At 36.0% G+C, this 14,759-nt stretch overlaps 1 protein-coding gene across 1 annotated transcript; it reads left to right on the top strand.

Annotated features, from left to right (window-relative positions):
- The first annotated feature begins 13,098 nt into the window (after window positions 1–13,098).
- On the top strand, window positions 13,099–13,902 carry LOC119666115. The gene has a single exon (XM_038075393.1). The coding sequence runs from the start codon at window positions 13,099–13,101 to the stop codon at window positions 13,900–13,902; it is 804 nt and encodes a 267-aa protein (XP_037931321.1).
- The last annotated feature ends 857 nt before the right edge of the window (window positions 13,903–14,759 follow it).

Below are 14,759 nucleotides of genomic sequence, written 5' to 3'. Positions count from 1 at the left end.
CGGGAACCCCATTTTAAGTGTTTAGCATTAAAATTTCCGCCTACTAGTAACCTAGATCCAAGCAGCTGAAAAAATGAAATGTACATATCCTTCGAGATACTGTGGCGCGGTGGGCTGTAGAGTGATGAGAAAGTCATGTCGCCTTCTTTAGTTTGTACGACAATGTTTGTTGCCTGAATTTCATTCGGCAAAAAGGTTGTACTTCATAATGTTTTATCGATTTCTTTATGAGGACCGCAGAGCCACCATTTCGTTTACCATTGGGATGCATTGTGTGATAAAGTACTTAGTTCGGAATTTCAAAGAAACTACGAGTCGTGAAATGGGTTTCTGATATCAGCATTATGTCGACCTGATTTATTTTTAAGAATGCTTTTATTACGACAGTATGTTTTGACAGACCACTGGCGTTTTATATGACTACGACTAAATTAAGAATTTTGTTTAGTCGTCAAGTTGATTAGTAAATTTGTCATTACTACGATTTGTTGCATCATTTGCTTCCACAGTGATGTCATCTCACGGAATTCTTTCACAAAATTAATTGGAATTGGTGAAAGCTTCTCCTCTGTTTGACTACTGGTGTCTGACTTCACCATTTGTGCGAATATTTGTTGTTTAGAGAATGATGATTTTTGTTTAGAGAAAAAAGAGGATATTGAATTTGCACTTCCGGCGCCCTAGGCCTCAGTTGGGGATACATTTTTTTTACAGGTTTTTGTATATTTGTCATCCTTGTAGTTGGCCGGATGATTTCTCTCACATAAAACATATTTGACATCATTGGATCTGCTTTTCCTTTCGCAATTTACAGATGCATGGTTTCCAGCGCACCTGATGCATTTGGGTTTGCGGTGACAGTATCCTTTCGTGTGCCCATACGTTTCGGGTGAGGTGGTTCAAATGTAACTGTAGTATATAAGAGTTTCTTAACCAAATAGATATCCTTATTGTTTAGGTTTGATGCAAGTTCAATAATAAACATGGGAAGAGGTTCTCCTGACCCTCTACGCTTAATGTTCCAAACGTTTACAGCCGTATGTTCTTGCTCCAGAAGTGCATTTTTGATTTCATCAATATCGGTTGAGTGATGCAAATTTTTTAATATAATCCTTAAGCTTCTCTCGGTTTTTGGTTTGTAAGTGTAAAATTCAGTGTTTTTGAGCTCCAACTGTTTTACATTGCTTACGTAAAAGTCAGATGTAGAAGGTTGAATTCTTACTTGACTTGGATTTAGTACTTTTAAGTTGAATTGATTCGGTTCATGTTCGTTTAACACATATATTAGAGGCATGATGCAATATACCTCATCAATAACGATAGATGGATGTTTCAGTATTTTTGGAACCGTATCATTATTTTTTAACAATTCTTCAGTTTCTTTAGAGACATCTACCTGAAGATCTGTGTATCGGTTTGGTTTGACGTGTTCATTTAGCCAGTATGAGTCTAGCTTGTTTGATAATTTTTACTTGGCCTATCGCGTTGACGTTTACGATTATTAACTATTGTCCAAGTGTCGTTAACAGAGGTAGCGTTTCTGGTGGCTACACCTTGATTCGATTCTTTGTCTTGGAGGAGTTTATTTTTTTCTTCATTATACAATTTTTGAAACTGTTGTTGAAGCTGTAGAATTTGTTGTTGTATATTTTTCACCTGAACTGCTTTACCTGTTTTCTGTTTTAGATGACCCGAAGTCGCATTGCTGGGTGCCTGTTTTTCACAGATTCCTTTTATTTATGGTCTATTGTTCAAATGATCATAATTTTGAAATTTAAATTTAACTATTTCTAATAAAAAGAAAAAGACAAAAGTTAAAAAGTCATCACTTACATAATTCAGTTAATCTTATGTATTGATCAGATAAATAATTGAGAAATACCATCACTTTTTCAAAATTTAATAAAATGGAGTTAAATTTTAATAACAGTAAGTTAAATTTTTTAAAAGTTCGACTAATTGACCAAATTTCATGTATTCGAAATTTAATATAATCCATTTATTTTTATTAATAATCAGTTTCATTATTCAGGAAAAACTGCACTTCATAAAATCATACATTATTTAGTTAATGTCACTTAGGTTAGGTTAGTTTATGCCGACTTAGGGCTGTTGGGCCATTGTGTTACAGTACAGAGAAACGTTAGATGTTTAAAAATCACATTAAACCCTTAGCAAGACTTAAAATGCTTTTTAGTGGAAAGTCTTGATCAGGATCTTCAAAAAACATGAGGCCTCTGAAATATTAAAACGACGCAGCGCATGCTCTGGTTAATAACAAAGCAGATTTGAGACACTTTCATTGTTCTTTCCATAACTGATATAGGAATAAATAAAATCTGCTAACATGGTTTCCTAATCGGTTATGACCAGTGAGGCTGACCACAACTCACCATAAGATAGGACTACTAGATTTTTTTTAACCAACTTGCAGATGCCTACATACATATCATTGAATCTTCTTTTAATCTATTAATTAAAAGTTCAGCAGAGAAAGAGTTTAATAAAAGATTGCTTAATGTTAATGATATGCTCAGATTTTTAATGTGTTTAAAATGATTACCTAAGGCAACCCATCTGTCTAACTCGTCTGTGTAGAAATTTGTTTTACTTTATTGAGTAATTAAGAAAGAACACATTAATAAGTAAGCAAAAACTCACGCCACAAGGAATCGCGTTGTCATAAGTATCTTAAAACTATTTCACAGAAATGATGCTAGATTTGCTTTATAATATTTTCCATATTTTCCCCTCATATCGGACATAATTTCATACAATATTTCGATTTTATAATATTTCATTATTAATTGATAATCACCATCCTCAGTTCCTTCATGCATTTCTCGTGATTTTGTGTTGGAAGCCCTTTCGTCAGTACGTACGGTGACATATCTTCAGTTGCCATGTATTGGATTTATTAATCCAATTTATTAATTGCATCACGAATAAAGTGGTGACGTATATTGATATGCTTCGTTCTATTATGAAGCAAAGGATTCTTGCATCACTTTGTTGCACGATGATTGTCTTTATGTATAGTGATGAAATCATCTTGTCGTACTTCTTCGTTGATAAAGCGTTTTAGATACAGAACTTCTTTTGTTAAATCGCATACTGTCGTCTACTCTGCGTCAGTGCTTAAGACAGCTGTCGTTTCTATACTTTGTTCGTGTCAGATTTCTTCTCCTTTTAAAAAGTTTATCATTAAATCACACGTATATTCGGTGCTGTTATCAGTGTGGAGAGTATTCATTTTCTTTACAGTCCTTCTTTCTACTAGATTCTTAAATTCTTTATGAACGTGATGAAATATTTAGAGCAACCTAATGACGTCACGTACATGGGTCCGCATATGTCGCTATGAATGAGTTCAAGTACTTCATTGCTATTGGATTCAGATTTCTGAAACGATTTTTTGCACTGCTTTTCTTCAAAGGAGACATCACATAAAGGTAAGCTAGATTTTGCATTAACATCTATTTCAGTTACTTTTTTTTTCTTTTTTTTTAACTTTCTTCATTTAAGTCGTTTTCGTTTAAATGGCCAAATATTTCGTGCATATCAACCAGTAACATTTGTTTCATTTGAGTTAGCGCAGTAGTTTCGTCTTTTGAACATCTCCTGTACGGAAATTTTTTACAACAGCAATATTTTTCTTAAAAATTACTGTAAACCCATGTTCAGTGATTTTTGAAACTTACTGTAAATTCGTGTGCAAATCTGGTACTAATAGCGTCTCTTCTAATTTTACATTCCAACCAGTCTTCGGTTTGATGTTAACGATACCGATCCCTTTTATGTCAGTTGAATTATTGTTGGCAAGAGCTAATGTTTTACCACTTGTATTAGCGATTTCATGAAATTTCGCTTTTTCGGTACACTTATGTGTTGAGGGTTCTGAGTCGAGACACCACTTATTATTTTTAAAACCCTCATTTATGTTAAGTACCTCTTCTGTGTTGTAAGCTGTGTCAATATGTCGTGCTTGCATCTTTTTCAAAAAATTTTGCTTTGCACTCTCTTGCTCTCTTGCAATTGTGATTCGTTTTTCCATTTGTGATTCGGTTGTCTTTACTTACAAATAAAGCATTTTGCACTCCCTCTTTCGGAATTTGATGACGAACTTCGTATTCTTCGATCAGTTTTACTTTGAGTTGTTCTGGTTTAGATAACTTTACTTGCGACTCTACTGCAATTCTGAAATTTTTGAATTTGTTTGGAATGCTAACAGCAATAAAATTGTTAAAACCTCGTCAGTAATTTTAAGTTCAATTTCGTTAAGTCGCTTTGATTGATAAATTGCGTGCAAATTATCGCACACTTGTTTTGATGTGTTATAGTGCTTAATGTGCTGCAGGTTCGGTTGGAGATATCGACAATATGAGGTCTGATCTCGTTTTGGAATCGTTTTCTTCCCATTCTAATACTTTTTCTTGTGGTGTGCTTTGTAACGATACTTTTTGGGGAGCGTGGAAATATAAAATTTTGCTGGGGTATCCTCAGTCATTGTCCAGGGTTGTACAATAAAATTTATATTTGCTGGATCAGAGTTTTACATCAAAGTCGTGGTTTTATAAGATTATAAAAGTTTTATTTACTTATACTTCAAAATATATAAAAAAATACATATACTTATAATTCAAAATCATTTTTACCTAAAATCAAAGAAAATTGTTATTTAAGCGCGTAGTTTTATTGTAATGGTGAGCTAATGTCACAAGCACACACGAATTGCACACGAATCTCTCAAACTGACGGAAATTGTGTGGAAAAAAATTAATCAATTGATTGAATAAACCAGGTCAGTAAATGATGAAATGGCTGAATGAGCTAGGTTAATAAATAATAAATTGCCTTGATGAGCCAGGCGAATAAACACAACATTGGCTGAATGAGCCTGGTGAATAAATAATATATATTGGCTGAATGAGCAAGGTTTGGTATAATTTACTAGTAAGCAACGAACTTGTCACTTCTAAAGTCAAATCACAAAAACCTGATCGTATTAAATGCGCGCTTTTTATATCGAATATACCGGAGCTTATTGGTGTAGCGTACCGGTAGATTTGCCTGTGATATTTTTGCTGTAAGTTTTTGTGCTATTTGTGTTATTTTTTTGTGCTTTTTGTGTTTTGTGTTTTTTCCGTGTGCTTTGGGTTGTGTTTAACAAAAGCTTTAATGCTTTGACGTTTCTTGTGTTGTTTATAAATGTGTTTTTTAAATACTGTTATCGTTTTAATATTTATTAATTATTGTAATAAAAGAGATATTATTAAATTAAAATTATAAGTACAATTAATAAATAAATACGGTAAGTGTGTTATTTAATTATTTTTACTACATAATTCTATACAATAAATTTCGATGTAATTGCAGATCACTTGGATGAACTGAAGATGCATGCTGTAATCTTTTTTTAAGTAAATATTTTAAAATGATTATCTTATATATAAAATATATATATTATATATTGTCAAAATGTTAGTTACCGTACTCCTCCGAAACTGCTTTACCGATTTTTACCAAATTTTATATGCGTATTCAGTAGGTCTGAGAATCGGCTACTATCTAGTACTATTAGGGAGTCCCTATCCAGCAAAAATATCCTTATTGCTTTAACAAAAAAATTTTTATTTTTTTGACATAAATTTTGTTTATATTTTTGAAAAAGAAAAATTTTTTTCTTAATATTTTATGTAACTACGCCAACAAGTACATCGAGCATTTACATCCACTTCGTTCTTCGTCTTCGCCTTGCATGGCAGATGGAAAATGTACTAAAAATTTTTCTAAAGATTTCACTAATGATACTATAACAAATACCGACGGATATCCAATATATCGTCGAAGAAATCCCGATAATGGGGGACAATGGCGGGTGGTGCCGTATTCGCCTCTGCTAAGCAAGACATACAATGCTCATATTAATGTTGAGTTTTGCAGTTCTGTGAAGAGCATCAAATATATAAGTATGTCCATAAAGGCAGTGATATGGCTGTGTTTAGAGTAGAAAATACTAATGTAAATGCTCCTCCAATGAACAAAAACGGTGAAATTACGCTCTACCAAATTGGTCGGTACATCACCTCCAATGAAGCTGCTTGGCGTATCTTCGGCTTTCTAATTCATGAACGGGATCCAGCAGCTGTTCAGGTAGCCGTCCATCTTGAAAATGGTCAGCGTGTATTTTTCACGAACGAGACAGTGATTGATCGTGGTACAAATCCACCTAAATCTGCACTCACTGCATTTTTTGAATTGTTTAATAGTACGGATGATTTTGGTGCCTTTGCAAAAACATTACTCTATTCACAAGTACCACGCTATTTCACATGGCCTTAAACAAAAAAATGGATGCCCCGCAAGCAAGTTTCACCAGTTGATGCATGTCTCAATTTATTTAAATCAAACGCTTATTTATAGTTAATCCAAGACACACTGAGTACTTTTATCTTCGACTGTTGTTGGTTAATGTTACTGGCCCATTATCATTATTATTATTTACAGTCAATCAAAGACAATTTAAATTTGAAGATACAACAGTTGTTGCCAGGGAACTTGGTATCATACAAATCTATTGATTTTAAATTAATAATTTAATAAATAAACTATAATAACTTAAAAATAATATTGTTTGGCGTTTGTTATTTTTATTTTCCTTTTCGTTCACAGCGCTCCATGCCTATTTCATGCATATACCACATACTTACACACTTATAATAAGTAAGTTACTTTTTGTCTACACTAGAATTTATCTAGAAACTAGAAATAATTTATAAGGCAAAACAACGTTTGTCGGGTTATCTAGTATTAAATATAATACACAAAAATATATATATAAATAATTTTTATTTCAGGTATCTTCAAAATTTAGATTTAATAAGTGATTATTAATATTTTGTGTTTAAATGTTAAAAAAGTGATGTGAATTTACAAATATAACCTGTGTTGTGATGTCTTTTGATTAGTATTTTCCACATATCGAAGTGCACCTTATTCAAATGCTTAACGCTTAAAGTAGCATAACTCATTTTTAATGTATTTTATATATATTTCTTATTTTTACTTTTATTTCGCTTAGTGGAAGCGTGCTGAGCCTATAGAAATTTCTTTCACTTTGTATAAGATTTGGCATAACAACCAGGCAGTATGGCATCACTGATCTAGTGTTTTTGACGGCAACATTTTGAGGTTCGTCAAGCAATGATTTTTGGCTTTGTTTTGCTTTTTCTTCTTCTTCTACTTCTGGCATTGGTGATGTGTGCATCTTTTTTATTATAGCTTTGCAAATTCAGACAGATTGTTATATTTCAAAATTGTGGTTTAATAAAGACATTGAATTTTGCGTGTCTGAAACTCATCGTATTTTCCTTTTTCATACATTTTTTGGTGCCGAAACCCGGGAGTTTCGGTTGTTTTATAAAAAACTTTTTTTTGCGTGTTACAAAAGTTGGCGTCATACAATACACAAAATGATTGCCTTGAATAAACGTACGGCTACGTGGTTAACATTAAGGTAAGTGGATGCAAAAATAATGTCAGAGAATCATAATGAGGATGGCTTTGGCATGCAGCTGGGTCAAGCAACATTGGAGGCGCATTTTGATGAATTGCAAACTACACATGGCGGCAAAAGAAGGAGGCGAATTAGAGTATCACATTAAGCTGTGGGACGAGGTTGTGCATCAATGACTACACCATCCAATGCACACATTTGCTACTATTGGCAATCGCGTTATACTCTTGGCAACAGCACAAGTACACATATACTACACTACAGATAAAATAAAAATAGGATGGGTAGTTTCCCACATTACACATCAAAAGACAACTAAATATTTTAAGTGCTTTGATTATGGACACATAGCTAGAAAATGTAAAAGTGAAACAGATCGCTCGAAACAATATAGGAAATGTGGGATGAATGGCTATTTTATTAAAGACTGTAAAAACGAGCCATTGTACATGCTCTGCAAAGACAGAAACTCAAATCAGTGCAAACATGTTGTAGGCAGCAAGAATTGTCTTAGGAGAGGAGAGCAGTGATAGAATGCATGAACATAGTGCAAATTATTTTTAATCACTGCGAAGCCGCACAGGATCTTCTGGAACAAATGGTAAAGGAGAAAAAGACAGACAATATTTTAATTAGTGTACCGTACAAAAACAAAGATGATGGATCATGGGCAAGCGGTAAAACGAAGAAAGCTGCAATTTGGAAATGTGGGAAGTAGACAAGAGATACAGAAAGAGAACACAGGCCTCGTAAGGGCAAAAATTAATTGCATAATTTTTTATAGTTGTTATACACCACCCAGTTGGTCTTTGGAAGAATTCCAAAATATGCTACACGAGCTTGTAACTGATGTACATGGAAAGACTCCTATGGTCATAGCTAGACTTTAATGTATGGGCAATAGAGTGGGGAAGTAAGTATAGGTAATAACGCTAGAGGCCAAAACACCTACTGCAAAGCGGACAGGGGCACAATTATTGATATCACATTGGTCAGCAAATCCATAGCTCGGTACGTGATATGGTGTGTCAGTGAGAATTTCACATTTAGTGATCACTAATCCATACTGTTTAATGTAAAATCTTTAAAGCGCAGACAGCAACCGAAACTAATGGGCCCAATATGGAACAGCTAGCGGGTGGATAAACCACATTTGAGGATACTATAATTCAGCAACGTATAGTCCTTTCTTCGGCTCAAGATTCAAGCAATGAACTATTACGTATTATAAATATCGCATGTGACGCAGCAATGCCAAAAAGGTCTGTTCACAACAATTTGGATTTCGAAAGGCTAGATCAACCATAGATGCTGTTAAACTGGTAGTTGATAGGATGGATGCGACTGAGGGAAAATTGTGGCGCTGGTGTGATAGGGAATACTGTGAAGTAGTAACCCTAGATGTTAAAAATGCATTTAACTCTGCTAATTGGTCTCACATTCTTGAACGATTAAGGGAACTATCGGCACCTATGTGTTGGTATCTATTTTAATCTTTAAATAATTAATAACACCTTTAGTTTGTTTTAGTATATGAGTACTTCTCATACTCCTTAATTTTTAATATCATTTGTCTTCTACAAATTTTGGTTTGTATCAGACTCCATTCTACACCAGACTAACTTCTAAAACTTAAGATTTATCATTAAAGAGTAGACGTGAAAATTGCCGAACAGCCGGTACTGCGGCCAGAAGAGACCTATTGTATAAGTTTACTATTGATTAAACAAAGCCTTGAACTGAACTGAATCTAGAGAAGAGTTCTTAATCTGTTCTGGTGACAGAAATTTTTTATGAAACAGGTTTCTTCTGTTCGTTATTAAAGCTGGACAGTCACAAAGAATGTGCATGGTCGTTTCCTCATCTTCGAGGCATAATCTGCATTCCGAGTTAGCAGATAATTGTAGTTTATGAAGGTGATATTTCAGACCATAATGACCTGTAATGAAACCCGTTATCAACCCTAAATTACATTTTGAGAATTTAAGAATGTCTTTGTAGGAGTACGGTGTTATCAGTGCTTTGCTTTCTCTGAGTCCTGGAAAGTTTACCCAGTACTCCAGCCGCATATGATTTTCCATTTCCTTGATAATCTGTTTTGTACTGGCCTAGTTTATTCCACAAAAGGGTTGAGGGCCTATAAAAGCATTTTTGATGCAGTTCTGGCTAGCTCATCAGCTTTTTCATTTCCCAAAACTCCTTTGTGGCCCGGAACCCACTAAAGGCTTACTTTATTCCGAGCTGCAAGTGATTGCAGAAGCTCGTAACACTCAAGGACCTGTTTTGATTTGAAAGTCCAAGAAGAAAGAGCTTTAAGAGCAGCCTGGCTGTCAGAGTAAATAACAATTTTCGAGCCAGAAGATTTTTTGATTAAATTGGATCTTACGCATAAGTTGATTGCGTGGATTTCAGCTTGGAAGACACTCGGCCAATATTGTTGTATGACCATAGTCAAGACAACCCTTGTTCATATGGAGTTTTAGTCGAAGCGCACTAACGCAGCCGTAGATTGAATGTGTATATGCTGAGGTGTCAATCCAAGTATAGCCTCAAGTGCTGCAGTTGGACTTGTCCTCATAGCACCAGTCATTAAGAGACACGCTAATCTCTGGAGCTTCATGCAAACATCAATAGATACAGCCTGTGTGACCTTTTGCCACCAAACCAGGCAATCATATGTCATGATAGGACGTACTACTGCCTAATATCCAAAATATAATCTTTGGGTTTAGGTCCCAAGTTTAACCTATACAGGACCGTGTTGTCCATAAAGCCCTTAATGCTTTGCTATATACTTAATTTAAGTGTGAATTCCAAGTGAGTTTACCATCTAGGACAACACCTAGGTACTTTGTTTTACTGGAAATATTAGTGTTTCCTAAACGTACGGGACCTATGTCTAGTTTACGTTTGACTGTGAAAGGCACGACAACAGTTTTCTCTGGATTTATGGGGAGACCCTTACCTTCGCATCACGCTAAAATGCGTCGAAGGTGTCCTACCAAGATCTCTGATAGACTGCTACTATGCTTTCCAGATACTATTATGACTAGATCGTCTGCATACCATGTGGGCAACCTTTTGCGGCCTCAACAGCTACAGATGTTCTACCTAAGGTTGATGTAATTTTTCTGTTTTGAAGCATCGCCTTAATCCAGGAAATAACATTAAAATCAACATTTCTGTTAGTTAAGGCATTCGAGATCGAGCCATAACTCCTATTGTCGAACGCTCCTTCAATATCCAGAAATGCACAAAGCGCAATTTCTTTGTTTTTGTGGGCCTTTTCAATTTTTCTGACCAAGTTATGTAAGACCAATTCGGTAGATTTCCTTTTGGAATAAGCAAATTGAGTTTTGTGAAGAGGTTGACTTTTAGACAATTCTGTACGAATATAGATATCTATGAGTCTTTCCATAGTTTTCAGAGATCACTTGGTCTATTACCATTTTTTGGTATAAATACCACTTTCACTTCTCTTCAAGTTTCAGCTAAATGCTTCCAGCATAAGCTTGCCCTAAAAAGCACCTTTAAAGGATTGATAAGAACGTCTATGCCATTTTGTATAAGCCGGGAAGATACCACCACTTCCTGGTGACTTGAAGGGACTGAAAGAATTAGCTGCCCATCTGATTTTATCAATGTTAAAAATGATACCAGATAGCGACCTTAATCGATTGTCAGGTTGTGCGCCTATCTATAGATGCATCACATAAGATCGATCCTGGAAAGTGTACACGTAGTAAATGTTGTAAAGTTACCCTGCCATTTGCTGTGTAGAGACCCTTTTTCACCCTTTTTCTATAGATCATTTCATGCAATTATTGTATGCTTTTTATTTTTGCTTCCGCGATTAACATTGCCGGATCAATTTCAAACGATTTCATAGTATTTGAAGTTTCAGTAGTTGCTATATCTTCCAATTTATTTTTATCCAAATCAAATAAATTGTGGTCAACTACAAATTCATTTGGAAGCCAAACTGAAATGTCATCACTTTTCAATGCTTCACTAGGACGATGTGGCCCCCCGCCTGTTTGTAAGAGCTGACGTCTTACTTTAGTTCACTTCTTTTTGGCGGTCATTTTTATTAAAGACCATTGTGCCTTCAGTTGGACCACTGACCACTGAAGAAAAGAAAAAGAAAAATGAAATTTTGAAGGACCGGCCATACACTTCGAAAGGCTCCCACCGAAATTTGTCAACAGGCGCTGGTATACAACCCGTAAGGTAGTAGAGGGAAAGGCCGTCCAAAAACAGCATTAATGCGATTTTGTACAAAAACTGTGAGTACGATTTTTCTGATTTTTACTTTAATGGAAAGCTTGTTTTATTGTCTTTCAGATCAATATTCGTGCATGTCTCTGCGGTCTTTGGTTGTTTTTTAATAATTTATTAACTAAAAAAAGTCAGTATTTAAAAAAATGTGATTTTTTTATTTTTTGAATGTCTCAGCTATTACGCAACATTCAGTTATGAGGTACATACCAAATGAAAGATTATTGAATTTACTTTTTAAATCATATTTCTTACTTGGTTAAAGAGCTTAAATTTGGCTAATTTTGACAAATTAATAAACTTAGAAAAATTTCGTGTTTACACATTTGTCTCTGCTTGCGATGATGTTATAGGCGTAGCAAAGCCGCACCAAAAAGATTTCCTATATAAATACAGTTACGAACAAAATTATTGGCATAGCAATCAAATTTAACTTTAGCACTATTTTTATTCTATTAATGATGCGATTTTTTAATAAACAAAAAATTTTTTTTAGATGAAATGCTTAATTTGCTTTTGGATTCATTTTATTTCATTTTATTTCCTTTTATAGGGATCCTAGTATTTCACTAGACGGACTCGCAGGTGAAACTAATCCCAAGTACTCACCCTCTTCGAAAGGAGGGCCTCCACGTGGTGATCCCTGGTAACGCTTATAGCGGCTAATGCGAGCCAAACCCGCACCTTCCCATTCCTAAATGTCCCTACTATCATCATTTCAATACCCATATCCCTCTCCACCTCCATCTTTCCCCCCAACCCGGAATTGCACGTGTTCATCGGACTTGTTTGCAGTCGGGGGTAACAGACTGTATTCTAGCGTCGCACCTCAATGATACCTGCCCGCCTCATTGAGTAACTGTGGGCTTACCGTGTTATCGGGGGCTATGACACGGCGGACCTCTTTCCCCCACATTCGTGGGATCTTTATGGAACAAAATTTGAATAACAATAATAGTAATATAAAAAAAAAGCAGGAACACACACTGCAAATAAACTGGTAAATCGGTCGGAGTCTGATATCCAACATACCGATCGCCAGGCAGCGTTTCCAAAACGGAAAGCAGAAAAACGCACTGAGGCCAAAGAAGCTAGGAACAATACTAACTCTCTGCTAATTGAATCAAAAACCGAACCTTCGAAGGCTTAGCACCAGAGGCAGCCAAGGAAAAGGCGCTCAATCGACCGAGGGCCAGTCAAGACTTTAAAAGAGGTCTGCCCAAGAAATTAGTCCGATCGATCTTTAATCAGCTAAGAAAAGAAGAGGGAATGAGACACCTCCACAAGCAAAGGATGGTACGCAAATGGCTGCACCAAAACAACCGAGAAAAATAATATTGGGCAGCAGTTACGCTAATGTAGCCAAGAGTTTAAGAATAGCAATTCTTCCGAAATCTTACCCGGAATCAACTCTCTCGAGGGATGAGCAACGTAAAATCGAGGAACTTCTCATTGAGGAGATGTATAAAGGATGGGATGCCAAGCTACGATTTAGTGGGATACACTTTCGACCAGGACTTATACTGGTTGACTGTGTAGACGGAAATGCTGCTAATTTCATCCATGGAACGGCACCTAAGCTGAACGGATGGGAAGGCGCTGAACTCACCACATGTGTCGGGGACAAAATACCGAATTTACACATGTTGACAGTCTACCTACCAAGAGCTAAAGGGGTCGACACGGAAAAGCTGCTAAAACTGCTCATAACTCAAAATGAGGGTCTACATACTCAGCTATGGAGAGTTTTTAGCAGCAAGGATTTGAAAAATGACAAACTCCTAACAATCGGGATTGACAACCGGTTTCAGGAAGCCATAACAACCACCGGCTGTAGGATCTTCTACAGGTTGAGTTCCGTCCCAATTCACCTGCATAAGGGGCGAGACAACAAGGAAAGAAGTAACTTAGCTGGGGAAAATACACCAGCTGCAGGAACGATACCTGCAACTGTTGCGGAACTAGTGGAGGAGGAGGCGACCAGGAGCGAGAAGATTGAAGATATCAGCGTGCTACCTCACGAGAGTGAGGACATTGAGAATCTAGATCTCTCTGTTAGACACCGACGACGGTCTGACAGAAGAAACGAAGGAGGAATAACCACCTGATGACCAGCACTAGAATCGCCCAAATAAATATCCACCATGCAAAAGCTGCGTCGGCAGTTATTGCAAGGGCTACGCTCAAATCGAACCTGAGCATAGTGCTGGTCCAAGAACCCTGGATTTACAGGGGTCGAATCTGTGGTTTGACTGCAAAGAATATGCAGACAATTTGGGATGTAAGATGTGATAAACCAAGAACCTGCATTTTATTGAATATTAATATCAACTTTATCTCTCTTTCAGAATTTCTCTCCAGGGACCTCGTTGCCATACAGATTCTGGCTAACATCAACGGAGTACTACGGAACGTAGTCGTAGCTACAGGTTACCTACCAGAAGACGACACTCAGGTACCATCTGCAGAGGTCGATAAACTGGGAAACTACTGCGAGAGAATGAAATAACCACTTATACTCGGTTGCGACTCCAACGCACATAACGAAGTTTGGGGAAGCACTAACACCAATATAAGAGGTGAGTACCTTTTAGAATTTATAACTAATAAAAAATTAGAAATATGTAATGTAGGTAATACACCAACATTTGTAACTATCTCACGCAAAGAGGTCCTAGATATTACTATAGGAAATACTCGAGGGTGTGAGCTTGTGAAAAACTGGAGAGTATCCAGTGAACCATCTATGTCGGATCACAGAATTCTAAGATTCGACATTGAAGGTTCACTAATTAACAAGAAAATGTTAAGGAACCCAAGAAAAACAAATTGGGAGAACTATACGGAAAATCTGAAATACAATTTTGTCCAATTAGGGCTAGATGAAATCATTCAGAATGAAATTCAATTAGAAAATAACCTAGAAAACCTCAATGGTGCCATACTAAATGCATATGAGGATAGC

Source organism: Teleopsis dalmanni, chromosome 1, assembly GCF_002237135.1.
Source record: "Teleopsis dalmanni isolate 2A chromosome 1, ASM223713v2, whole genome shotgun sequence".
Taxonomy (NCBI): domain Eukaryota; kingdom Metazoa; phylum Arthropoda; class Insecta; order Diptera; family Diopsidae; genus Teleopsis; species Teleopsis dalmanni.
The sequence above is the reverse complement of the archived record's forward strand: the minus strand, read 5'-3'. Positions and strand labels throughout refer to the sequence as shown.

What these genes read in the sequence shown, in the direction of transcription:
- LOC119666115 (XM_038075393.1), top strand. Translation starts at nt 13,099, where the DNA reads ATGGCTGCACCAAAACAACCGAGAAAAATAATATTGGGCAGCAGTTAC.